The sequence below is a fragment of the Strix aluco genome, chromosome Z (assembly GCF_031877795.1).
Source record: "Strix aluco isolate bStrAlu1 chromosome Z, bStrAlu1.hap1, whole genome shotgun sequence".
In the NCBI taxonomy this organism is placed as follows: Eukaryota; Metazoa; Chordata; class Aves; order Strigiformes; family Strigidae; genus Strix; species Strix aluco.
The window spans coordinates 82,795,408-82,821,735 of record NC_133971.1 but is presented as its reverse complement, the minus strand read 5'-3'; the positions used below and the strand labels follow the sequence as shown (position 1 = coordinate 82,821,735).

At 39.4% G+C, this 26,328-nt stretch overlaps 1 protein-coding gene across 6 annotated transcripts in view; it reads right to left on the bottom strand.

The window, feature by feature from the left end:
• Positions 1–21,315, bottom strand: part of IL31RA (interleukin 31 receptor A) — a 40,268-nt gene extending 18,953 nt beyond the window's left edge. For 3 of the 6 annotated variants that reach the window (XM_074812117.1, XM_074812121.1, XM_074812122.1), the window contains exons 1-7: positions 19,716–19,737; positions 19,319–19,373; positions 8,968–9,049; positions 6,635–6,931; positions 5,096–5,216; positions 2,794–2,975; positions 1,196–1,347 (exon numbers count right to left, since the gene is read on the bottom strand). In XM_074812117.1, coding sequence (XP_074668218.1) covers positions 1,196–1,347; positions 2,794–2,975; positions 5,096–5,216; positions 6,635–6,931; positions 8,968–9,019 — 804 coding nt within the window. In that variant the 5' untranslated portion in view covers positions 9,020–9,049; positions 19,319–19,373; positions 19,716–19,737. The other 3 variants (XM_074812118.1, XM_074812119.1, XM_074812120.1) reach the window with 3 other exon arrangements.
• Positions 21,316–26,328: the final 5,013 nt, after the last annotated feature.

The following is a 26,328-nucleotide window of genomic DNA, read 5'->3' as shown; positions in this document are numbered from 1 at the left end:
ACCATGGCTACTATTTTTTCTCTAAAAAGTCTGTGGAAAAATGCAAGCAAATTGTGAGGAAGAAAATGGACATAGACTGTATTTGATAGTGAAAAAGCTGATAAAAAAAAAGTGATTTCTTATGCAGGTGCTGACAAATACATAATAATGCTGAAACTTTGCAAAAATGTGAATGTTTTCAACATTTGGGAAGGATCTCATATGCACGTAAGCATCACAAGGACAGCAGCGTCTTGACTCCAAAGGTATAAACATCTTGAGCAGGTCTTTTAAATAAATATTAGTTCAGTTTCTAATATCCTGGGTGGACCTGAGCCATACTGTCCATCAGATCACCCCAGATACTGCATCCAGAATCCAACAACTTATATGTCATACCTACAGTAAAGATGCTAGCCATGAGAATGTGAGAAGGAAGCTAATTGGAAACATCTTTAGTATCAGCAACTTCTTTAAAGCTCTGAGGACACTACTATTAGTTACCTTGATGAATTCTTCTCTCCCAGAATTACACATTTAATGTATAAAATAGTAAGGTCAAAGCAGAACTCTCAGTTTAATGAACTTAAAAAAACAAGCCAAGCAACCTGGCCTATTCTTAAATTTAGAGGAGGAAGCAGTAAGACTGCAAACAGAATCACTGCCATACTGAGGAGCATCGGAATAGGCCATCTGAGAGAAGCAAATGACTAAATACTGTTTTTTCTATAACAGTTCCACTTAAGTATCAGAAAGACAAACTCAGAAAAATAACTTCCTTTATTTTGCATCTCGCAAAATTTATATTTTAGTTCACTTGAAAACTAATGTTATCATTAGTCCATCTTAATCTGATTCAACTTCTGTGGTTGGAAGTACATGCTCTTTCCAACACCAAAATGCAACAGGAAAATAAAATATTTTGACTGACTGTGTGTGTAATCCCCCAGCCTAAGGTCATCCCTTAGCCTTTCACAGAAATACATTCAGAAGTATGGTATGTACCAAAACAGTCATTAACCAAAAAGAAGAGAACAATTAATCCTAGACCTCAAAACCATGATCTTAAGATCATGCATACCTAATTATGCTCCACTAAACAAGGTTTTAAACATTATTTCCAACTACTTGTCACTTTTTTCTGTTTAGCCTTTTACAACATTAAGAAATTAGTCACAAAGAAGCTAACATTCAGAAAAAAATTTATGTAGCTTACCGAAGAGTTTGAATATAAGTTTCTGTATTGAACCTGGCAAATTAAATCTTGTGAAGGGATAATCTTCTCAGGCATTTTCCAGGTTACTGTAAGCAACTGCTTTATACCAGTGATTTTTTTAACTGAAAGTATTTCAGGAGGTTCAAATTTCTCTAGAACAGAGAAACAAAAACATTAACAAGGGAAAATGCTTCTTTAGAAGTTCAGAATTGCTCCATCTATGTGTGTTCCAAGAAGTTTATTATCCCAATAACATATATCCTATCAGAGTATTCACATGATGGTCTCTTTTATAAACGTAACTCTACATATGAGAAATTATCTATAAGAAAGATTGCACACAACTGATTCAATGCTGACAAACCTGCTCTCAAACAAATGTGCAGAGGTTTCTTTCATCTGTATCAGCACTGAAGAATACTACTCAGAGGCAACAGCAGGGAAAAGAAACAAAGCACAGCAGGGATGCCAAAGTCAAGTCCAAACTGCAGATGAGGAACAATTCAGTTGAAAAGGATTTGAGGGGGAGGCCAGTATGAAGGAGATGATGGGAAAATAATGGATTAGCACTGAGAAATGAGATTGCTGGTACAGAGGATGTTGTAAGTAATGAGAAGCCACAGCAGGTCTGAACACAGGGAATAAAGGAGCATGTGGCTGGAAAGCTGACAGAGTGCTGCAGCAAAAATACTCAGTTAAAGCAGTTGTTGAAGAACTACACCAAAATCAAGAGGAAAATGCAGCACAGCACAGAGGGAGAAGAGGTAGACAAAATATTATTATTGCTCCTGGGAATTGCAGAACAGGTGGGTTTTTAACATTCCTAACCAGAAAGTAGAATAGCAGAGTAAATGGTGGGGGGACCTGAAGGAATTATAATATCACTATTCATTTACCATCAGATATTGCACTGTCATCTACTACCACTCAAAAACACAAAAGTACAGTCCAAGTACCACTTTGCTTGATAGGAAAATTTAGTGTATGGCCTTTACTTGCTAATAATTAAAAACTTAGTAAATTATAATGGAAATGTCAGACATTAGCTTTAAAAATATTGTACTTAGATACTTCATAGATGAATACACCACACTATCATTTTTCACCACCTTTCGGTAAGACCAAGAAATTGCTGAAAATTGCTTCTGTACCACCAACCAGACTGAAGAATTTTACATGGAAAGGTGATTAATTAGAACATATAATTAAGGCAATTAATTAAAACATAACAAGAGACTTGCTTCAACTAAATTGGAAGCATCCAAACTTTGATGAAAAAAATTGGGAAGGATGAAACATTTTATTAAACCCTAAACCTAATTTCAGAGACTTCATAATTTTAGCTAACTATTAAAATTAGATGGTGCTTCAAAACTGAAACCTATTTAAAACCAAATGAAACCCAAATAATAGTTTCAAAACTATTATATCAAAAATTATTTGTTCACTATTTTCTTCTATGTAAACCAACTTTGATTACACAATCTGTTTCAGAGTTGTCTAACCTGTATGCTGTAGGGAGGGAAAAAGAATTGGGAAGGCTGCAGTCAGCTCAGCGTACATTGATTTATCTTTATTTAACTCTTTTTTTTAATTACCTATTTTTTCCATAGGTATAGGAACACAATCTGATGAGGCTTCACCCAAAACATTTTCAGCTTTCACCTGAAAACAAAAAGAACTACTGTAGGAAACATCTGGATAATAAAACGAACATGACTCTGTTTTGCTTTGACAGGAGTTCCCTGTATTTGGAAGAGTCACCCTTTCTTCTGTCATCCTAAAAAACAAAAGAGAAAAAGGAATTATAAATTAGAGGATTTTCTTAGAATAACTCAGGCTGATTGTTGGTTTACTATTTAATTATTATTTACATGTTTTTGAGGTTGCAGAACATCTTTAGCAGTGAACATCTCCTTAGATGATATGCTTGTGCAAATGAGTTCTCTTTCCTAATTGCACTGCTCCTGCAAATGCATATAAATAGCCTGCACAGACTCAATTACTTTTAACTGCAACTAGTAAGACAGCTTACCAGGAGCATTAATGAGGAGTAAAATGTCTTAATGGGGCATCCACATTCTATTATTATTTTACATTAAAATAGCAAAGAGAAGTGAAATTATGTAACCCCACACAAAACCTCTTTTAAAAATATGGATAGAATCACATGCCACATGGAATTATGTGATAATAAGCTTTTATTCCTCTTTTAAATATAGAAAAAAGAAACGCCAAATTGTACCACTGCCAAGCTATTACAAGGTAATAGAATTTTGACAGATTTTCTTGAAAGATTACACTGATAATGTGCTGTCTTTACAGCATATACTTTCATAATAAGTAGTGTGGGATGCAAAAGTATCAAAATTTGTTTCATTTTACTGACCCACAGAGAAATTCTTCAACAAATAAAAACTCATATATGGGGCCTGTGTTAAATATTTCCTAGTATGCAGTAAGCAAGCAGATCATTTGTGTAACTCAACAGTTCTCAGCTGGTATGGCATGAACATTTGTAAGCTAGTGTAAGCCTACAACGGCTGTGAAAGGAAGTATTCCTGCTTTCCCCAATATGCATAGCTGTTTGTTTCCATTCATAGCTCTTGGCCCCCTCGTACCAGTGCTTTTGTAGTCATATGGTAAAGAGTTGAGGAGTTACCTGGATTAAAATTAATAGCTAGATTTTACTGGAAATAGTTCTGCAATCCAATTCACTCTGTGGTTAAAGAAGAATTTGTGCTGGTACAGGAAGGAACAATACTGAAACAGTTTCAATAGCTGTTCTAGTTTATGGTTTCACAAGTTCAGGTAAGTTACAAAATGTAGAAACACTAGAAGTAAGCAAGGTCCACCTAATGAAGGTGGAAGCTGAAAATGGAGATAAAATGAAAGATGTTTCCTGCTCTACCACTTAAATAAGAAAGACATCATATGCTAGCATAACTTACAAATAAGAAAATGTTTCCTTTGAAGTCTAAATTCCTTCCTGTTCTCAAGAATAATTTTAGAGATTTTAGAAAACTCTTCATGAAATCATATTACCTAGAGTCTTGATTAGGCAGAAAAAGAGCACTACGAGCAGCACTATTATGAAGAACAGACTGACAAGTATATTTGGGACAAAATCTGTGCTATCACCTTCAAAACTTTACCTGAGATCTGCCTTGGAACAACACTGATTTCACCACTTTCACAGTTAACTTATGAAAAAGTAGGCTCCTAAACTATATTTAAAATGTAATGGAGATTGAAAGAATCAAGTATTTATGCTTCTATAATGGGGTCACAAAAACACTAAAAAGCATGAGACTACATAATTCATATTTGTAAATACAAATCCTCAGATGTGAGCAATCCAAAAAGGACAACTCTGAATTCTTTCACTGAAGCCTCATGACTCCAAAGGTCCCTAGGTTAAACCCTACTGGCATCAAGCAGAGTAACAGTGGCTTTAATAGTTTTAACTGAGAATTTTTTAAAGTATAAGAGGAAGTAATCTTTTTTAACCATCCAAAATGAAGATAGTTAGTTATGCAGACGTTTCTGGGTAATACTCCCACAAAGTGTCTCCATTCTGCATTTGTACCTAGGCTCACTCAGCTTTTGATCAAATTAGTAATGTTACTTCAAGGAAACGAGTGAGTATCAATTCTGATGTAAACATTTCTCTGCTGAATACTGGGTTGAGAATGCTCATTTCCTTTATACAGCATACTAAAAAGGTATCAGATTGTAACATTTTTCAGCAATTACTAACCCCAAATTAGTTGAATTTACTGAGGAAATGCCATGACTCTGAACATGATGGTTCCAGGTTTTCTTCTGTTTAAAGTCAGGATTTGAGGGGAAGGGTGGTCTCACCCCAGCAAGCCAGTTCCCAATACATCTTATACTTACACTTTTCGGTATAGAGTATAGTTTGTTGTAAGATTTGTTTCTCTTCCTGAAGTCCAGGTGCAGGTAAGTTCAGCATTAAAGTAATAAATGCAGGAAATATTTCCTGGTGTGTCTGGTGGAACTACAAGGACAAAGGTTAAAAAAAAAAAAGTCGTCCAGTAAAAATAAGTAACTTTAATGTACCACTGATTTTGTTGGTCAAAAAGCAGATTATGGCGAACTTCACTAAGTGTCTTGCACAGCACTTAATTTTATAATTTCTTACTGCCCTCAAAACTCCTCACAAATCCAAAATCAAAACCACTTTTTCTTCCCATAGGGAGACAGGGACATTTTCTCCAAATACTCAGAAGTACTTAAATAAGCAGGCCTGAAGGTATTTTTGCAGTAGCTCATTAACTATCTTGTATCTCACTACATACATAACTTGTATATCACTACATACATTGTCCTGAACCTCTAAGTATACCCCCCACAACATGCCTGTAGCTCAAGGCCAGTCCAGAGTGTAAGAGGAAAACAAGGAAACAGCACAGAAGTTCAGGAAAAGGCATTCTCTGAAAGATAAAACTCCTCTTGGTTCCTTCCCAGAATGTCTAACCACATACCTTATAAGAACCCCTCATCTGAGGAGCCTGCAAGACCTCAGAGAGCAGATGACAACTTCCTGGGAAACGTATCTATATGACCTGGAAGAGATCTCTAATTCTCAACTCTCTTTATCTTATCAGCACGACAGCACAAAGGAAACAATCCTCTGCAATCTCTATAGTCTGAAGTCATCCATAAAAATGTAACACCCTCAAAGACTTCTTTGTTAAAGTCAGACTTCTTCACTCAATAGAAGAAATTGGAGTTGAAAGGAAGAGAACTGCACCCAGTGAAATACACTAGTTGAAAAAGCCCTCTCTCCAAAACAGTACTTTTCTGTCCCACCTAATGTAACACTCAAAAGATCTTTCTTTTATTGACAAGCTTGTGCCACACTAAACTCCACAGACAGGCAACAGCTTCTGCTGGGTTTTATTCCACAGATGTATTTTTCTGTACTTATTGCTTCTTTACTAGAATGGCACCCCTAGGCATACGTCAGTATAATCTGGACTTAATCCATTCAATAAATTAGAAAATTTGTATACATACTTATCCTGTAACCTTCTCCATAAGAGACTGTAATTACAGCTTCTTTGGCACAGAGGATTAGAGAGGAAATCTTCCCTGGAGAAAGCTAAAATTGGCTAGGCTAGACAAAAGACATAACAAAAGGGACAGACTCAGTACCCTCTGAACTCAACAGAAAACCTCCACTCACTTCAGCTGGCCAAAAGTGAAGGGTCAGAGAGGTTAGGACCAGTGTCAGTAAGGAATGCCTGTGATTTCATGTTTTATTTCAGAAAAAAAAGGAGATACTTGAATACAAGTGTCTTACAATGCCACAAGCTAAGAATACAAAAAAAAAAAGCAGTTGTTTTAAAAGTAAAATTTTTACATTAAGTTATTAAAAAAAATTAAAATTCATTTTTCTGCATTTCTACTTACAGCCAGATTTAACTTCAGTGTGAACCAGAAGTTGTTCCTTGCCCAAGTACTTAGTGAAACATTTCACATGAGCTCTGCTGTAAGTGAAATTATGGATGGTTACACTAGATACAGTCTCATTCACAATGCTATAGTTTTCCTGAGCAATTAATTCATGATTCAATTTCCAGATGATATGGCTTGCATTTCTGTGAGGTGTGTAGCGTTTTCCAAGAACACAAAAGAGTTTCAGGGTGGATCCTCTTTCAATTTCAGGAGATGAAGGAAAAATGTCAGCATCTCTGATAGAGTTTTCATCTAAAAACAAAACCAAAGATATCACATAACCTAATTCCTTTTAAAATACCAGTGGAAAAATTGTAAGTTATTTTGTTGTGTACAGATCATTTAATTAGATTTTTTTTTCATATGGAGTTCAAATAAAATGCCCAATTAGTCACTTGAATCAGATACTGCTGCTTGGAAACTCAGTTCACATTTATTACTATATTACCATAGGTATTATATAAGAATGCTGATTCTATACCTTCCCAGAAATAATGGAGAAACTTCAACTCAAGTGTTTTTTAATAGCTGAAAATGAAGAAGAGATACTCGTCTTTTAAATGTTTTAAAAAAACATTCCTATATGTAAAAGGTATGCATACCATTTAGATGTTATCATTACTAGTTATTATATCAGAAAATACATCAAACTGGTAAGCTTAAAATTTACAACTAAGCTGCAATATATTTCACTATCTCATTAGTACTTTTAACCCTCATAGAATTTATACTCCCAGATACAGTACAGGAATTGTATGTAAAATGCATGTAAAAGGAAAACACAGAAGTAGGCTGAATGAATAAATTCAGCAACAAAGTTATCGAACAGTGAAAGAATTACCCATTAGAGTATTGCAAGAAGCTAGCTGGAGGTTTTGTTGCTGCTACTTATTTCTTGAAGCCAAATTTCATAAATAAATCTGTTAAATAAAACCAAAAAAATCCCAACTTTTACAGATAGAATTTTTTGCTAGAATGTAAGAATGAAAGGGAATCAAATATTAAACTTTCTTCCTGGTTCTCTGCTAATTCTCCCCTTTTTGGGTGTCTTAACTGTAAATTGCTTTCTATGTTTCTTTTTGTGTTATTTTTGTTTCAAAGTAATTTATGTTTCAAAATCACGCTAATGGCTATTTTACACTCTACTGCACAAATTTTACTGTATATCAGTTGTAAGCAACTACCTGTACTGTTTCACTTACTGTTCAAGCTTCTACAAACATATGGTCCCAACTTCCATGATCCCCAAATACCATTACATGATAAATTACTGTTGTATGTTAAGTTGTATGTGATAAATTGCACATGAACTTTCAACTATTGTCACAAAGTCATTATTTCAATCTGTTCTTGTGATTTCCTACTCTAAGCTATACTATTGGACTTAATCAGCTTAAAGTGGCAGTGTTGTCACAAGAAGCATTTTTAATCCTCAACCACCCATTCACTGCTGTTATCCCCTTTGCATGCCAGAACTGCCTGCTTAAACCGAAAGGAAACTGATACAGATGAAAAATAAAAGCTTGGCAAAAAATAACATCATCCTCCATCCAAATCAGATTCCTCACCATTTCAGAACCAGCCACACGAACATGCATTCGAGCAGAAGGAGAGGGAGATGAGAGGCAGAGGGAGTGCCGAACTACCTGCTTTTCCAACTTCAGCAGTTACCTGTGCTGGCTTAAAACGACTGTGGAGCTTCCACATTAAAAAAGAAAAAAAAAAAAAAAACAAACACCAAAAAAACCCCAATAGTTACACATTGTGAGGCGACTTTTAAAATCAGTAATGAGAAAATTAGTAGCCATTGCATGAATCTCTGAATAGGTCATATTTGACTTAAAACTCTCTAAACGCAGAAGACATTTACTGCATTTTAAGTGTTCATGTGTTACATAAACATTAATTTGTACATCAGCAGATCTCCAAAGTTACCAGCCTTTACAACCCAACTAGAACTGAAGTATGATATGCCTTCCACATCCAGATTCCTTGTCTATATCCTGTGCAACAGGGAAAAAGTTAACAAAGTAAGTTTTAAAATATTTTTTTTCTTAATACTTTAAATACAAAAGAAAATAAATCCAGGCTATTGGACAAAAGGACATCATGAGTGCCATAAATTAGTTTTTCTCTCTATACTGTGCACGACTTAGTCAAGCACCTACTAACTTCTGTTTTTAAAACACATTTTTATCATTTTCAGAACTCTTCAAAATTTCATTTGGAGAAGATCACATTTTGGAAAACTTTCTTGTGATAAGACAGGTGCTAATCAAGAAACATACCTGCTATAGAGCTGCAGAGCAGGATGAACATCCAAATCAAACAGTTGCACATTTCCTTTTCAGTGCCTACAGGCAGGAAATGCTGTCATAAAATAAAAATAAAATACTTCAAGTAAATACTTTGTGAACATTTGCGTACAAGTTAATAATGTTATTCAGCTTTTCTCACTTGTATTAGAGTTAAATATTGCTTTGTCTAAGTGTTACTTTCCTGTACAATGGGAGAAACTTGATGCAGTTTTCCTAAGGTAAGTGCATACATTTTCTATAAAAAGAGAGGTAAGTTCCCCTGAAATCCTTCTGAGGGCAATTCAATTCACCTAAGTACTTTACCTTCTGAGGACCCTGTAAAGAATTGGTAAGAAATATATCTATTTCCACTTGAAATCCAGATGCCTAGCCATCTTCTGAGCAGATTGAATTATTTTGAAAAGTAAGGCTGTTGCAGGAGAATGAATGGTCCACATCTCTTGTGCATCACTACCTAATAAAAAAAATTGTTCAGGAAGTGGGCAACAGTCCCAGGTCATCGTCCACCCAAGAGAAGGTGAATTCACATATTTTTGTTATCCCAGCTAAATGTCCCAGGCACCAGACTTGAGGACACTCTTCAAAGGCAAGGCAAGACACCCCTGTTTGGCTTGCTCTTTGAAGCTGAACTGCTGTACAGCCAAAAAAACCTCAAAACTCTGGGATAAGAAGGAGGAATGCAAAGTAGAATGATTTATTCTAAAGGTACAGCTGAATCTAGGGTTCCAGGGGAAAAATGACAGAAATCAAACACTCCCCTTGCCTCAAGCACTCAAGTGCTGTCACCACTCACAGAATCACAGAGTGGTTGAGATTGGAAGGGATCTCTGGAGGTCATCTGGTCCAACCACCCAGCCCAAGCACAGCCACCCAGAGCCAGTTGCCCAGGCCCATGTCTAGATGACTTTTGAAGATCTCCAAGGATGGAAAGTCCACCACCTCTCTGGTCAACCTGCCCAGTGCTCAGTCACCCTCACAGTGAAAAAGTGTTTCCTGATGTTCAGAGGGAACCTCCTGTTTTTCAGTTTGTGTCTGATATCTCTTGTCTTGTCACTGGGCACGATTGGAGAGAGCCTGGCTCTGTTCTCTTTGCACCCTCCCTTCAGGTATTGATGAGATCCCCACTGAGTCTTCTCTTCTCCAGGCTGAACAGTCCCAGCTCTCAGACTTCTCCCACATGACAGATGCTCCAGTCCCTTAATCACTGTTGTGGCCGTTCACTGCACTCTGTCCAGTATGTCCATGTCTCTCTTGTATGGGGGAGTCCAGAACTGGACACAATACTCCAAGTGTGGCCTCACCAGTGCCAAGCAGAAGGGAAGGATCACCTCCCTTGAGCCGCTGGTTACACTCCTAATGCAGCCCAGGATACCATTAGCTTTCTTTGCCACAACGGCACATTGCTGGCTCATATTCTACCTGGTGTCCACCAGGACTCCCGGGATCTTCTCTGCAAAGTGGCCCTCCATCTGGTCAGCCCCCTGTCTGCACTCATGTCTGGGGTTGTTCCTTCCCAGGCGCAGGATTTGGCACTTCTCCTTGCCAAACTTCATGAGGTTCCTGGCAGCCCATTTCTCCAGCATGCCGAGGCCCCTCTGGATGGCAGCACGACCCTCTGGTACATCAGCCATTTCTCCCAATTTTTTCATCAGCAAACTTGCTGAGAGTATGCTCTGCCCCACCATCCAGACCATTAATGAAGATGATAAACAAGACTGGACCCAGTATTGACCCCTGGGCTACACCACTATTCACTGCCCTCCAACCAGACTTTGTGCCACTGATCACCACCCTCTGGGCCCACTAGTTCAGGCAGTTTTCAATCCACGTCACTGTCTGCCCATCCAGCCCACACTTCACCAGCTTGTCTGTAACAACCACGGTCTGTGAAGTGGCCCAACTTCAACATGAAGGACAGAATATGCTGCAACCCAGACAACTCATTTGTCTAATAAGCAGGAAATCTGCCCGTAGAAAATAATTTCAGATCCCCTTCAGCATATGAGGGCCTAGGGCCCAATATTCCTACTTACTGGACAAGTAACTCTAGCTACTATGTTCATAAGCAAAAGGTGGGTATTATTACTGCTGCAGTTAGTTAGGGTCCCTGTTTCACATCAGGTTTTCAGATTTATCTGAGGAGCGAGCTGCTGAAATTTCAGCTTTCCATGCAAACCTGTATGTCAGGAGGGCTCCAGGTAGGAGACAAGTGCTATCTCCCTAGAACAGATACACCAACAGCTTTCACACCAAACAAAGCATCTCCTCCTCCCACAGGCCCCGACAGTGCTAGGAAGCAGATGTGCACCAGGTCACTCCTTGGGACAAAGATCTATAGACCCTACATTATGGTCCCTTCCACTAAAACTTCTTGGGTTTGCTACAAAATAAAGTTTTACAGTAATCTAAAAGAGTAAAAAAAATGATTTGTGCTGAGTTTCTGACAGAACTCATCTTAAACATTATTTTCAGTCTGTCTTAGAAAGCATTTTATAAACTTTGAGGCTATGACAGTGCAAAACAGGAGAAAAAAATTAAAAAGACACATGGGATAAAAAGAGAAATGAGGGAGGAGTTTGTCCAGTGACACACACCTAAAATAGAGCTGTAGCAAGATCTGTAAAAACAAGAAATAAAGCAATTACAAGAAGAGAATCTATTACTACTTTAATTACCTAGGGTGTAAGTTCTTGTTCTCTAAAGCAGTAAAGACAAATTATGCTACTGATGGCAATAAAAACCAAGAACCTTAAGCAATATTCCAAGTATTCTGCACCAGTAGACGCAGAATAAAAAACAGATGCAGATTTAAAAATACTTGGTTATTTTAAAATTTTAGTATTAATATAGTCCATAGCAATGTTGATGACATACTAGAAGTTCTACTCTGTTAAAGCTAAGAATTTATTTTGTAAGCACTAAAGTATGTATTTATTCTTACTATATTTTTTTTAAGTTTAAGAAAGATACCAAAGTAAAAGAATCAGTCCCAAAGTCACAGCTACAAGAAAACTACATTCCATTCAAAAATAAAGCAAAATCATAACAATGACTAAAAAAGGCTTTGCTGACTTCATAGGAACATGCACCAATGATTGCTATACAACTGCGATGAACACTAATGTAGTCACTACTTCATTAGCTAGGAGACTAGTAGTTGCAGAAAACCAACATGCTTCAGAGATGATTATCAACATCAACAAAATCAAGCAAAATTACAAAGAGCACTCCAAAATGATGTGCGTAATCAAAACTATCTGACAGAGGAGGAATGGTCAGCCAAAGACAATGAGTTACAGATGCTACACTGGCATAAGCATTTTTTAAAAAACTTTTAAAAGCAAACAATTTTATTAGTCAAATAAAATGTTTTTGCAACAGCTCTATGAATATGGCTTTAATCTTGGAGGATACACTTATTCATGAGAATACCAAATCCTCTGTGTGGGAAGATAAGCATATGTACAGTTGTTTACAGGAAAGAGCTTAAGGCACTCAACATAATAATAAAGCTCTATTCTTTCTTTCCTGTAGACGTAACTGCTAGCAACATGTAATAAAAGCCCACTGCATATTCTGTATTGTAAAGACTTCATGAAATAAAATCAATAGTTCAAAACACAGGCTTTCCACTTACATGCATCAACCACAGAATACAAGGTTTATGTATTATGGCCACAACTAACTAAAGAATTTCCCCTAGTGATTGACATTTTCCTTAGATTCACCGAACATAAATACACAGTAACAAAAAACAGGAAAAATTTGCCATAAGATTACAGTATGTCAAGAAACAACTGCTTCCAGATCATACAGGCAGCAGCATCATTTGAAATATATGCAACAATAAAAGAATTGAGCAAAAAGAGAAACAAGCAATTTCACCACAGAGCAGCTGTCTATACTGAACTTTGATTACACTGCGCTAAGTAAAAAGGGCTAACAGGTTTTCCTATTTTGTGGACTACTCAAAAAACCCAAACTCCCCCAAAAAGCCAGCTAATACCAAGAACAAAACTAAGATCATGGTTCTCCCCAGGGAGGACATGCGAAGTCCCTTCGTACCTAGAAAGAATTAATTTACAAAATGTTTTCAATAAAATTAACAGTCTGTTTCAATAGAAGATCTGTTGCAAAATAAGCAACCATGAGTTGACATGGACACCCGAGAGCAGCTGCCCTTCTTCTGGAAATTAAAATTATTTTACAGATCTTTGCTGAATGTTTGTGAGAAAAATTGAAAGACAGTATGAGCAGAACCACGGCCTTGGTTAAAGAATAGAACACTTCAAAGGGTGCAAAAACTCTACAGGGAGTTGAAGAACAATCTGATATATAAAAAAGAAAAAAAAAAGAAAAAGGAAAAAGCCCGTCAAGTTTACCAAACACTCCCACTGTCTGTCTTCGCTTACAACTTCGCAGATCTCTAACAGTTTCTGCTGACATTCTATGTATGCTGTTTCACGATTTTTGAGGGTACATGAGACAGAAGAGGCTGCATTTCAGCTAAAATAGTTCAGCTATTTCAAAGAATAAGGAAACCATTTCTTTAATCATATTCCTTTGACTAGCTCCAGCAATCCCACACTTCATTAGCAAGGGATTGGAACTCAAAAGCATTGGAAAAATCATAAAAACATTTTTAATTATGCTTGTGCCGAAAGTACCACATACCACCGCATATTCCAGCACAGCGGAGCCCAGTGCTGAGATCAGGCATGGCAAATCTGGCTGCGATGCCAAGCCTTTGAAAAATTCTAGTTCCACATGCTCACCAAAAACCTTAAACAGCTCAGTGAGCACTCCTTCTCCTGTACCCACTCTTCTAGTGCCCATCACACAGTAAGTCACTTCCACTTGCTAAAACAGCAGAAAACTAAGCAAAAAATGTATTATGTTAGCAAGCATAAGCAACTCACTACATGATTTGACAGGCATCTAAGTTGGTGAAACAGAGGAGAGGACTGTGGAAAGAGAACTCCATGACACTTCTTCCCAGCTGTGAGCTGTTAATTTAGTTCAGTCCTGATGCTGTGCTGCATCTCCTTCCACCTTCTCCAACACCAATTAGCAGCTAGTTGGTTATTTGACTTGCCAGCTGCTAGCTACTACATGTCAGAGACCAGGGTAGTGACTCAGCAGGTTACATCTGCTTACATCTTACCGTGGTTGTCACTGTATTGATACATAACTAAATAGCTCTTTGGCTCTTTACTTAAGAAATTGCACATACTAAAGTGACGAAAGAACATTCCTGAGTGAAAGTCACATCATAAATCCATAAGTGCTTCACTTAAAGATATGTACAAAAGCTAAATTCTGATGACTGAACAATTAGCATGAACAGAACTGTCTTCTTCAACTATTTAAAAAACTGATTCACCAAAGCCACATTTCTTGCAGGACTGGGCAATCTCAATGAAGATCTCATTAAATAAATAAAAAATTGTGTAACATAGCTGATGAAACAAAAGCTTTCTCAATACCAAAACCTCTGGTTTTCTATTTTCATTTTGAAATGTAAGTTGTTTGGAAGAGCTATGGTTTAAAAATTTAAAGAAGTCAGAAGAAAAACTTACCCAAAGTAACTTTTCCCCATACTCTATTTAGAACCATTTCTTAATCATCCTTCTCCTCCATTTTGGGACAGGAAAGTTTTTTCCATTCAGATCCAATTCTAAGATTCTTTTCAACTACACTAACACATACTTCTACGTGTAGTTACACACTGTTAGACCATGATTAAAGAACATGATACATCTACAAATGGAAAGGCAGTATGCCTTTAGCCTACATAAAACATAAGCCCAGTCCTCTTCAAGAATTTCTAACATCTTTGCTGAAACCTGACATGCATCCTTCCCTACTAAGTGTGACACTCTTCTAACAACTATGAAAGAGGAAAGCAGCTGAACAGCCATTGCTTTTATTTATTCTTTAGTAGCAATTGCTACAGCTCTGCCATGCCAGCTACCATATGGGGAGACAGACCTTGCCCTATATGTGATCAGCCAATGCTGAATGCCAGGAGCCCGAGCCTACACTCAGCCCCACTGGGCCACCCGACTGTGATGTAACTTATGCACAGATGCAACTGGAAAAGCCTTAACCATCAGTTTGAAGAACTCCAAGATTCAAATCCATCAGTGTTTTCACAAATCCTAAAGGGAAAGAGGACATTTCAGGCAAATGATCCAAATACAAACTTCCTAGATAAAAGGGTGTAGAAGCATCAGCTTCCAGGATTGGTCAGGTTTCCATCAAGGGCACTACCAGTGAGCATCAGAAGAGGAAAATGACATGTAAACCTACTGGAGGAAGCAGTAAATGTGAGGGACAGCTAATGGCTTTTCCCAACTCTCTAATCCCTATAAATCATGCACTGACAAGCTCATCCATGACAAAAATGACAGACTGTAGTGAAATATCCTGAGCACACTGGTTTCATAACCCACAGCCCTTAACTGAACTCAAAATAGTCAGTTGAACATCAGATCAGGATGAATAATATTTAAAATTTTACCATTTAAAAATAACTTGATTTAAACAGGACTTAGGTGTGTTGTCTTCTGAAAAATAAAGCTATTTAAATTTGAAATTATGACAGCCTACCTTAAAACACATTGGTATCATAATCTACTAAAATCACTTAAATAAATTCAAACAATAGATATTGAGAAAAGAGAAGCCACTAAGCTGATGAACATATCTGAGCAGCATGGAGCAGAGCTCCTTGAAATGCAGTGCCAACTTTTGACACAGAAACTTGTTCTTAAAAATGCCAAAGGGGGGGGGGGGGGGGATAGAAATAAAGGCTGTATTCATCAAGTCCAATGGACTGTTAATTTAAAAGCTGCAAATCAACTGGAAACTGAAAAAGCAGGAAAGCCATTTTCCTCTTTCAGTCTGTAAATATAAAAAATAGGCACAAAAGGATAAGATACTTTTGTTCTAAATTCCTCAAGGATGTAGAGACTGGGAAATGTCAGTTCAGTTAATAACTGCTGATAACAGTTATTTTGCTTACTATACCCTAGAGTTACAGATGCAAAACATGTTTTGATAAATCCTTTTGTTATAGAGCAATATTTAACAGCACATTGAATATTAATGTTTTAACATACAATGCTGTTCATTGAAATTTAAAAATAATTTTTACCTAAATGCAGCTTGATACTAATACAGAAAAATAATGAGTAAATAGAACATATTAGAGTATATAGTAAATAGAATATAATTAATTGTTCTCTCAACAAGCATAACAAATAAGCCTCTAAATTTATCTTAAGGTTTAAAATGCTCAGGTAGATAAAAAAAAGCTGCAAAACAAATATTTGTTTGTTAATTAATATATTATACCTCAAAATAAAAACAATTTTGGGGAAAAAAGCTTAAAGCTACAAACACAAAACAAGATTTAATTCCTTTATTTTTTCATATTGGTCACTTTTTTCATTTTAACTACATGATTATATCCTATTTGATAACACTCAGTAAAAGGCCATGCCATCAATATCACTAGAACCAAATGATGGTGATACTATCAGAGAGAACTGCAGTGCTCACAGCACTCCTTGTTCTTTTTTCACTGAGAAAGAGGAAACAGTGAAGTTAGGGCTTAAACAGGCTTCATGTACAGGTCTGGTCTTGGAGCGTTCTTCTTCGGATCAGTGTTTGAGGGAATACAAAGTCTATTTTGGCTACAAAAGTCTACTTTGAGAGATGATTTTGTGTTAGATGTTTTCACTTAGTAAGACATTATTAGATAGGATGGTTGCCTTTGTGCCCCTTTCTTGAGCACAGTCACTCAAAGAAAGGTGGAGAACAATATGCCTCTGCCATGATAAGCAAGTAGTGAGAAAAATGGATGACCAGGGCAGGAGGATCCATGTGTTGAGCTTTAAAGAAATGTGGAACCCTTATCGAGAGAGGGTGGCCAGATCCAAACCTCTTACCATTGCCATATTTGGGTGGCTTTAACCTGAAGAACGCACATCTGTCAGAAAATCAGAAGAAAGATACTCTGTACTACTTCGGAGCATAAGTTCACCTTGTCCAGCCTCGGCTCTTGAACTAAGTCCAATTCCAGATGTTCCAGGGTAAAATACATGTCCACTTGAATAACGTCAGCAAACTGTGTTTCACAAGAAAGCAAATAAAAACTTCCCTGGACTGTTCAGAGAATCAGCTACAGCCCCAAAATGTAGGATATAATTATAATCCCTGTCCCACTGCAGTGCTGGAGAACAATGCAGGTAATCCAGTGCTCTCACACACGCAAGAAGGAAAGAGAACAAAATGAGTGCAAAACCCCACTTTCATACTTTATCACTCAGAAAAGATGACTGTGACCCTGTAGCCTACCTGTACGCATAATACACCATTCTGAGAGATTTCATCATATATTCTAGAAAACATTGTAAACTCAGACTCATTACAAACTCAGCTAATAGTGAGTTTTGCGCTTATACTGTTGCATCACTTATTCTTGGTTTTATGAGTTAATTTGGAATATAGGCAATACCTGCACACCATTTCATTTCATATATTTTTCAGTGATTAAGAGGTTTCCTTACACTGCCACTATCAAATATCCTTCTCCATATTCATCTCAATCTTATATAAATTAAAGAGTATACATTAAGTCCTCCTTAAAAGGTTTGTTTTCCATTTCGTTTGGTTATTTTTTTGTACTCTTTTTTGAAGGTTCTCCAGGATTTCACTGAAGTGCGCACACAATATCTCAATAGTCGGAGCTAGACTTACAGAAGTGAGCCACCGTCTCCGTTACACTAATGCAGTGAATGTATAACGTGACACGGAAGCCTCTGCACAGTGAACCTTCACCTATTCCTTACCACCTTTGACTGCTGGATGATAAACACCTCATGTATCTTGTTATAGGAACATAAATATGATCACTACCAGACACTTACCTGCTATTCCTCTTACTGTAATTCCAAGCAGAAATGTTAGCCCTTTTTTTTCCCCCATCAGAGAACACAGTAATCTGAAACAGTCTTTACATTACTAATTTCCAAGAGTTTTTTGTCCTGTTGAGCATCCTCTCTATTCTTTGATCCCAAATACATTTACCTCGGTGTTGACCTGCATAAGACAACTGCCATATCACCCTGCTAATTCAGATACTCCCATAAAGGTTATATATCCTGTTTTTCTTTTGATTACTACCCATCCTGTAAAGTTCACTAACAATATTTTTATATCTTAGTCAAAACTGCTAGGTGAAACATAGCATGGCATTGTGAAACCAGGCTCCATGGGACCTACTAAAAAGAGCTACGTTTTGAGATCTCCTAGTACGGCATTTTTAAATTGAAAATGTTCTTGACAAGCACCAAATAATGCAAAAAATTACCAGATTTGCATGGTTATTATAGAGAAATCAAGATCTTTAACATTTAATACTGCAACCTCCATGATATAAAGCTTTTTTTTCCCCATTTTTATTCCTTGAGACCCGTTTTGTTACTGATTAGCCTCTGACAGAAAACTCCGAACTGACCATTCCATTCTTTTGCCCAATACATGAAGCTTTCTGCAAGCATGAAAACATTCTCTTGCCCAGTGTCTTAATTCACAGATAAGAAGCTAGAAATTGGATTTCAACTATTTCTGACAATCATCTTCAAAAGACAACAGTCACACAGTCCATTACAGATGAGAAGTTCAGTGCAGCTTCCCCAATTTAAGAAGGAATGCATGTAGGTGATACTCATGACAGATACGTACACAAACATAATACAAAATTATTTTTTGCCAGGAGGCAGAGACTGTGCAAGCATAGAAGAAGCACGGGGCTAGCATATTTAAATCTGATACACCACTGAGAAAATTCGAGTGAATACAAACAACTTAAGCAGCCAGCAGTTAGGAAAGAGCTTTTACTGCCTTTGATGGCTGCATATATTGCAAACATTCTGAGAACTAGCTTCTACCCATTGCACACATACTGAAAACCACTGCTAAGCATCTGTATCATACTCTTCCCAAAAAGAGACAAACGCAATCAGCTAAATAGGAAGCTTCAATTCTTACTATCTCATGGACTTGGAAGAAACTGAAAGGAGTTGCTTGGCCTGGAGAGACCCTGAAGCATGCACTGCCTCAAGTCTGGGATGAACATCTGAAGAGATATGAATGCGAGCACGTAACGCTGCAGGGAAGACTTTCACACTTTCCCAACTCCATATTAACAAAAATGAGCAGCGGGACCTCCGCTTTTTTAAAAAAAAAACACAACCAAACAAACAAAAAACCCACAAAAAAAAACCAACAAAAAACCCAACTTCACACTTACCGCAGCTGCAGAACGGGCGTTTCGCTTAACAGGGACCCCTGCCTCCTCGCGACTGCTAAGGGATGTAACAAAATAGGAAGTTATCAGGCTCAGCACAAGCGACACTTTTTCCTGTAACTCTGACGGACAGAAACCACCGCCCCGCGCCGGCTGCCTCCGGGCTGCCCCCGAGCCCACAGCCGCCGCGTCCCCTCGCCGCCGCTGCGCCCTCCGCCCGCGGGAACGCCCCGCCCTCCCCGGCTGCGGCGGCGGGAGCCCCCCGAAAGGGGCCGGCGCGGGAGGGGGAGCACGGCCCCACCCGCCGCGCGGAGACACCGCCTCGGGGACCCGCCCGGCACCGAGGGGCGAAGCCTCCACCGCGGCCCCCGCCGCACCCCGACCCCGCCGGAGCCCTTACCGCTGCCTCCCGCCGAGCCGGGGCCGCGGGGGAGGCTGAGGGACAGCGGGGGGGGGGGGCTGAGGCACGGCCGCGGGGCCGCCTCCCGCCCGCCCCTCGCGGCGACCCCACCTGCCGGGCGGGGCTGCGGCCGGGGCACTGCGGGGCGCGGGCGGCGTGGGGACGCTGGCAGGCGACCGGGGCGAGGCGGAGGCTGACCCGGCCGTGCTGTCTCCGGCGAAGGGACAGCCTGCAACTCCACAACTGTACTTCTTTACGGTGCACCGGCACAAATGTGATTCTCCTCCTCTGCTCCACTCTCCTGAGACCCCACCTGCAGTGCTGTGTCCAGCTCTGGGATCCCCAACACAAGAAGGGCATGGACCTGCTCGAGTGGGTCCAGAGGAGGCCATGAAGATGCTCAGGGGCCTGGAGCACCTCCCCTGTGAGGACAGGCTGAGAGAGTGGGGGTTGTTCAGCCTGCAGAAGAGAAGGCTCCAGGGAGATCTTATAGCAGCCTTCCAGTACTTAAAGGGGCTACAGGAAAGATGGGGAGGGACTATTGATCAGGGAGCATAGTGATAGGATGAGGGGTATCGGTTTTAAATGGAAAGAGGGTAGATTTAGATTAGATATAAGGAAGAAATTCTTTACTGTGAGGGTGGTGAGACACTGGAACAGGTTTCCCAGAGAAGCTGTGGCTGTCCCCTCCCTGGCAGTGTTCAAGGCCAGGTTGGACGGGGCTTTGAGCAACCTGATGTAGTGGAAGGTGTCCCTGCCCATGGCAGGGGGGTTGGAACTAGATGGGCTTTAAGGGTCCCTTCAAACCCAAACTATTCTATGGTTCTATAAAATCTCACAGTACTTTCAAAGGGCATCAAGTAATCAGCTATATAATGATGTACACAGCAACATTTTGATGCAGATGAGTCAGTTCAGCAATGTCTTTAAATTACATAAACATGCACAGTGAAACAAGTGTATTAGGTAACAGCCATCACCAAGGAGCACTCACACATATGTACCTCATGCATTATTTAGAGTATCAGCACTGTGAGAGAAACAACTACAATTATGATCCCTTTTAAACCTAAACAAATGCATTCCAATTAATGACTTAGAAGAAAACTGCAGCCATCAGCAACATAAAAAGGAATAAAAGGAATGAGAATTAGAAGCATTGCAATTAAAGGAGATACTGTAAGGTTAGTAAATGGAAATCCAAAGTCCCCAGTAATGTGCCTCTTACTAAGTACTGACAGTCCTTTCTAAGGAGACACTCCAGGAACAGATACTGTATTTTAATATCTTAATCAATACAGATGTCATGCAGAGGTCCTGACCCCAGTTTAGGAAGACATGCATAATAGACAATAAATGTGTTCATTCCACACTAGTGTCACAGGAAAGACAAGCTGCAGATCTGGATAGAGAGGTTTAAGACCAGTGATATCTGAGCTGTCACCCTAATCGGTTATCTCAGCTACTCACTGAGGCCCACCAGCCCTTCCCATCAGGGAGATGGCCACTGCTCTGGGAAGGTTGTGCTGGCTCCCTGCTTCACAGCTGCTCACCATTACCAGACCCAAGCCTTACCAGCCAAGGTCCTCACGCTGCCCTAGTGTTTGTCTCCATGTATCTCTCCCATCTCCAGAATCTCTCCCCACTTCCAAGATCTGTCTTTCTGCAGGATGTTCACATTCTTTCCGCTGTCCGAGCCCTTGGCTTTCTCATGTGATAATCTACTTGCAAAAGCACGAAGTCGATCAGCCCACTCACTGGCTTATGCCTATTCATTAACGGGAGGATTCAGGAAATGCCCCTTTTGCGTAGTTCGAGCATTACAAAAAGTCACAAGCAGCCCTCACAGCTGCAGCTAGCAAGCAGCAGGTTTGTACTCGAGAGTTCAAAAGTTCAGTTTCAAACCCTCACACTGCACACGCACCACAATGAGAGCAAAATCCCCCAAGCACAAGCCCCGTGTCTCAGGTGAAGCTGTTGGTGGGCTCATTGACTTGTTCCTACTGCCGTGACTTGTCCAGCTTGTGTTTTTGCATGCCTCGTTCCCTCACAGCAGCCATTGGAACACACAAGCTCAGCACCCACTCCAATTTTTAGCACACTCGTTAGCCTTTGCCCTCTTTAGCTAATCGTCAGATTCAGCCAGGTAGCCTGTTGATTCCCTTTTCATTTTCTGAATGATGTTGCTATCTCCCCATCATCCGTGACCTCAGTATAAAGCTGCATTGTGAACTGCTTTGGTGTTTCTAAATTCCCTCTGCTATTTAGAAGTATTGTGATACATCAGCATGTATACCAATATTTTAAAATATTTTTTAATTTTAAATATTTATTTTACTACTAGGTAACATAAACCAGAAATGTGATTCAACGGAAAGAGAACCAAACTGTAACCTAAACTCTCCTTGACATACCATTTTTTTTTTCTTTACTAAGCAGGAAAGAAAGGGCAGAACTAGATCCTTTTAAAAAAAAAAAAAAAAAAAAAATTGGACCTGTATTCTGGACTTGGTGCTGACAGATTAATACATTGTTTTTATTGACACTGAAAGATGGCTGCTCAATCTTTCAAAGCAATGAAAAATTGCACCACACCTAACAAAATAGTTAAGCAAGCGCTTAACTTTTAAAAACCTTGAGTAATCCTTCTGACTGCAGGACTACTTACACGTTTAAATTAAAGCTCCCATCACCTTAAATGTTTTGGTGTGGAATGAATGGGCTGTAGCATTTAGGAGATTCCAGGATGCAGAGGACACTTAATGAAAGTGGCAGTAACTGTTCCAGCTACCACCATTTGTAATGATTTAATAATAAAGGGAAAACTATCAAACAAAAAAAAGGGTGATGTGATTTATCAAAAGTGGTTTGCCACAGAAGACAGGAAAACTTTAGAGCATAATAGAAATCATGCCAAAAATGCGTTTTCATATGCACACTTACAGATGCTTTTATCCAGTTTGCACATGAATGCTCTAAAACGATGAATTCTCCTGTCCTGATGGTGGGAGGAAAGTGAGGCTGCTATTCCTGAAACACAGGAGAAGAAAGTGCCTTCAAAAGGAAGACTCACAGTTTTCATTGCCCATTCCTCACTACCAGTGTTCTTTTGGCTGGTGATTCAGGGATGGCTGCTCCAGGGACTGGCTGATCCCAGATGCTACCCCTTCCTGAAAAGAGGCATTTGCGCTGTCCCTATTGGCAGGATGAGACAGGACACTGCAGATCTACTGACCCTCATCCCATATTAATTTGTTACTTTACAGTAGCTCAGTTTTGAAAAGTATTTATCTTCTGTATTATGTATCACCACACCCTATAAAGTTAATAATCACTGTATAATTACAGTGGGTCTCTATAAAATAACACTTTGGCACAGAACAGAGAATTGTGTAGTTAAGTGGAAAAATGAGGTGCATTTTCACTGGTCAGTCTGCAAATTGACCTTGCAGCATTTAATCAATTGTGCAGTCTTAATGAAAGCAGGTTTGATGGAAACCAGAGAATTTTACTTCAAGAAGTGGCAAAGTTGGCTTTAAGCATGAAATAGTTGAAGACCCAGTGATATCTTAAGAAGAGTGGGGACACACACCAACAACTACTAAAACATGAGATGGTAACATTTTCTAAAAATCATCCACACACAGAAGAAACCCTCAAGCATTCAGAACTATAATTTCAAGGAGCACTTAAAAACTCTGTCATATTTCAAGCTGCATGTACATTTTCTTTTGATCCATCCAGTTGGGATGCAAAACTTGTAAAATCAGATACCTGAATGCCTGAGTTGCGCAAGAAAAGAACTAAGACTTTTCAAAATTTCAGGGATGTATTGGGTTTGTGTGGTGGGGTTTTGGTAATGGGGGAGGGGCAACAGGGGTGGCTCCTGTGGGAAGCTTCCCCAGCTCCAGGTCAGACCCACCTCTGGCCAAGGCCAAGTCAATCAACAATGGTGGTAGCACCTCTGTGGTAACATATTTTAGAGGGGAAAAGCTGCAGTGGAGAGAGGAGTGAGATATGAGAGGAACAACTCTGCAGACACCAAGGTCAGTGGAGAAGGAGAGTGAGGAGGTGCTCCAGGCACCAGAGCAGAGATTCCCCTGCAGCCCCTGGAGGACCTCACTCAGAGCAGGTGGATGTGTCCGAAGGAGGCTGTGACCCCATGGAGAGCCCACGCTGGAGCAGTCTGTTCCTGAAGGACTGCATCCTGTGGAAGGGACCCATGCTGGAACAGTTCATGGAGGACTGCCTCCTGTGGGAGGGTCCCCATGCCAGAGCAGGGGAAGAGTGTGAGGAGTTCTCCCCCCAAGGAGGAAGAAGGAGCAGAGACAACATGTGATGAACTGACCACAACCCCCATTCCCTGTCCCCCGACCCGCTGGGGAGGCGGAGACAGAGAAATCGTGAGCAAAGCCAAGCACAGATAGTAGGAAGGGGTAGGAAGAAAGTGTTTTTAAGGTTTGGGTTTATTTCTCATTATCCTAATCTGATTTGATTGGTACCAAATTAAATTGATGTTTTTCTCCAAGTCAAGACTGTTTTGCCCATGACCACAGCTGGTGAGTGAGCCCTCCCTGTCCTTGTCTTGACCCACAAGCCTTTTGTTATACTTTCTCCTCCCCATCCCACCAGGGGGACGGAATGAGTGAGCAGTGGGGTGGTGTTAGTTGCTGGTTGGGCCTAAACCATAACAAGGGACAACTTGACCAGATTCTCATTCAAGGAAGAAAGGTAAAACACTTCTATTTACATGTGACTTGTTCAGCCATTTCCAATTCATTTTAAATAATTTGGAAGTTATGTACTGAAAGCAGTTCTAGGCTAAAGATCCTTGCCAGCCCAATTATCAGTGAACTGAAGGCAGAAATGAGTGAATCAGAGACATCTACATGAATGGACAAAATAGTAATGACCAGGAGAAGCAGACTGGCTGTGTCCACATTAACCATTTCACCAGCATCCTGAAAAACCATTGCTCATTGCTGTTGACAAGGAAGAAGTCAAGATGCACATAGGAAGTGACATATGTTGAGAAGGTAGCACTGCCTGAGCTACTGTGGTAAGTTTGCCACCTTGCCTCACAGATCTCTAGCCAAAGTAAGATCAAACCTAACTCTCCTCTTAACTCTGCCCTGTCCACCTATTCCCACTCTGCCTATGGCTCTCCAAGTCACACAGGTTGCCCAATCCTTACAGCAATACTCGTTTCTTTTCCTATCCTGCTACAAAGGCTTTAGTCAGATCTTGATGAGCCATTCTCTTGAAAACCAAGCACTTTTCCCACACTTGATGCAAAGTATTGACTGCCAAAGCCATAACTTTATTTTCCTATAAACTTGTAATAGTAATGTAATTGCGAAAGGAAGCAGAGAAACATTACATCTTTGGTTTCTAAACTGGGTCTGTTTTGTTTACATTGTCAAGTCAACTTTAATGCTAATGTTAATATAGCCTGCAAAAGACCACCCACTTGAGATGAATTTATTTTTACAGAAATTCGAAGGTAGCCAGGGACAGGTTTTGTAGCAATCTGTAACCCCACTTTTATTTTAATTATTTGTCTAGAAACATAGTTCTTAAATGTTATCTATCTTATATTTCTATCTACTAACTACTGAAAGGACAGCAGCACATCTTTGAAAAGGCTTTTCTGATATACACAACAGCAAATAAAATCAATAGTTTGTATTCACATTTGGAAATTCTAACTGCTTCAGAACCTACAGCTTCCTTGTACAGTAACATTAAAATTGCTGTGACTTCAGATCAGGCAAGTTGATGTCATAGAAGATAAGTAGCATGGTTTTAAAGTTACATTGCAAACTGAGCCACATTCTGACTGCTTTACAAGATCATCAAATACACGTACTTATGTAGCTATACCATGTAATAGAAACTATCATTGTAAGGATATTTTTTTCCTGTCAGCAGCAGGTTAAAACTTTCTTCTGCATATGAAGATGCATTGTTACAATATAAAAGGTACAGTTCCACAGCAATACAAGCCAATAAAAGCTAGCACTGGCCCAGTCCCTCCTTTACCTCATCGACATTCCTGACTTGTCTCTGATGCCAGTACTTGTGCTCACAAGACCCTGTATAAACTAACTTGGTCCTACATCACTTGTTAGGTTGATTTTTTCCTGGGCCAATGACCTGAACCACCTCATTCCCCTAAATATAAAGAGCAGGGGCTGGATACTTTCATTGACTTAAGCCCTTGCAAAACCACACACAAATAAAAACCATGAGTGTCCTTTTCCCTACTGATTTAGCTTGTGTGTGGGGAAAATCCAGAGAAAATAGTCAGATACTGTTATCAATTTCTGAGTATACATAACTCCATTTTTCAGTAAGTAACCTGTCATCAGAAATCTACTAGCATCAGCCTCCATGCAAGGCTGCATTTAAGGGGTGAAAAAGTAACTATGTCCTTCTTAAAATTCATTTCAGGATAACATAAAAATTCCGGAACAGCACCATGAAAACCATGCACTTAAATTACTGATTTATGACTATAGCCTTAGTTTCAAAGCAATACATTGGCCAAACTTATGACTACTGTATCACTAAATAAGCAACAATAACATGCAACAATTGTATCACTTGGAGT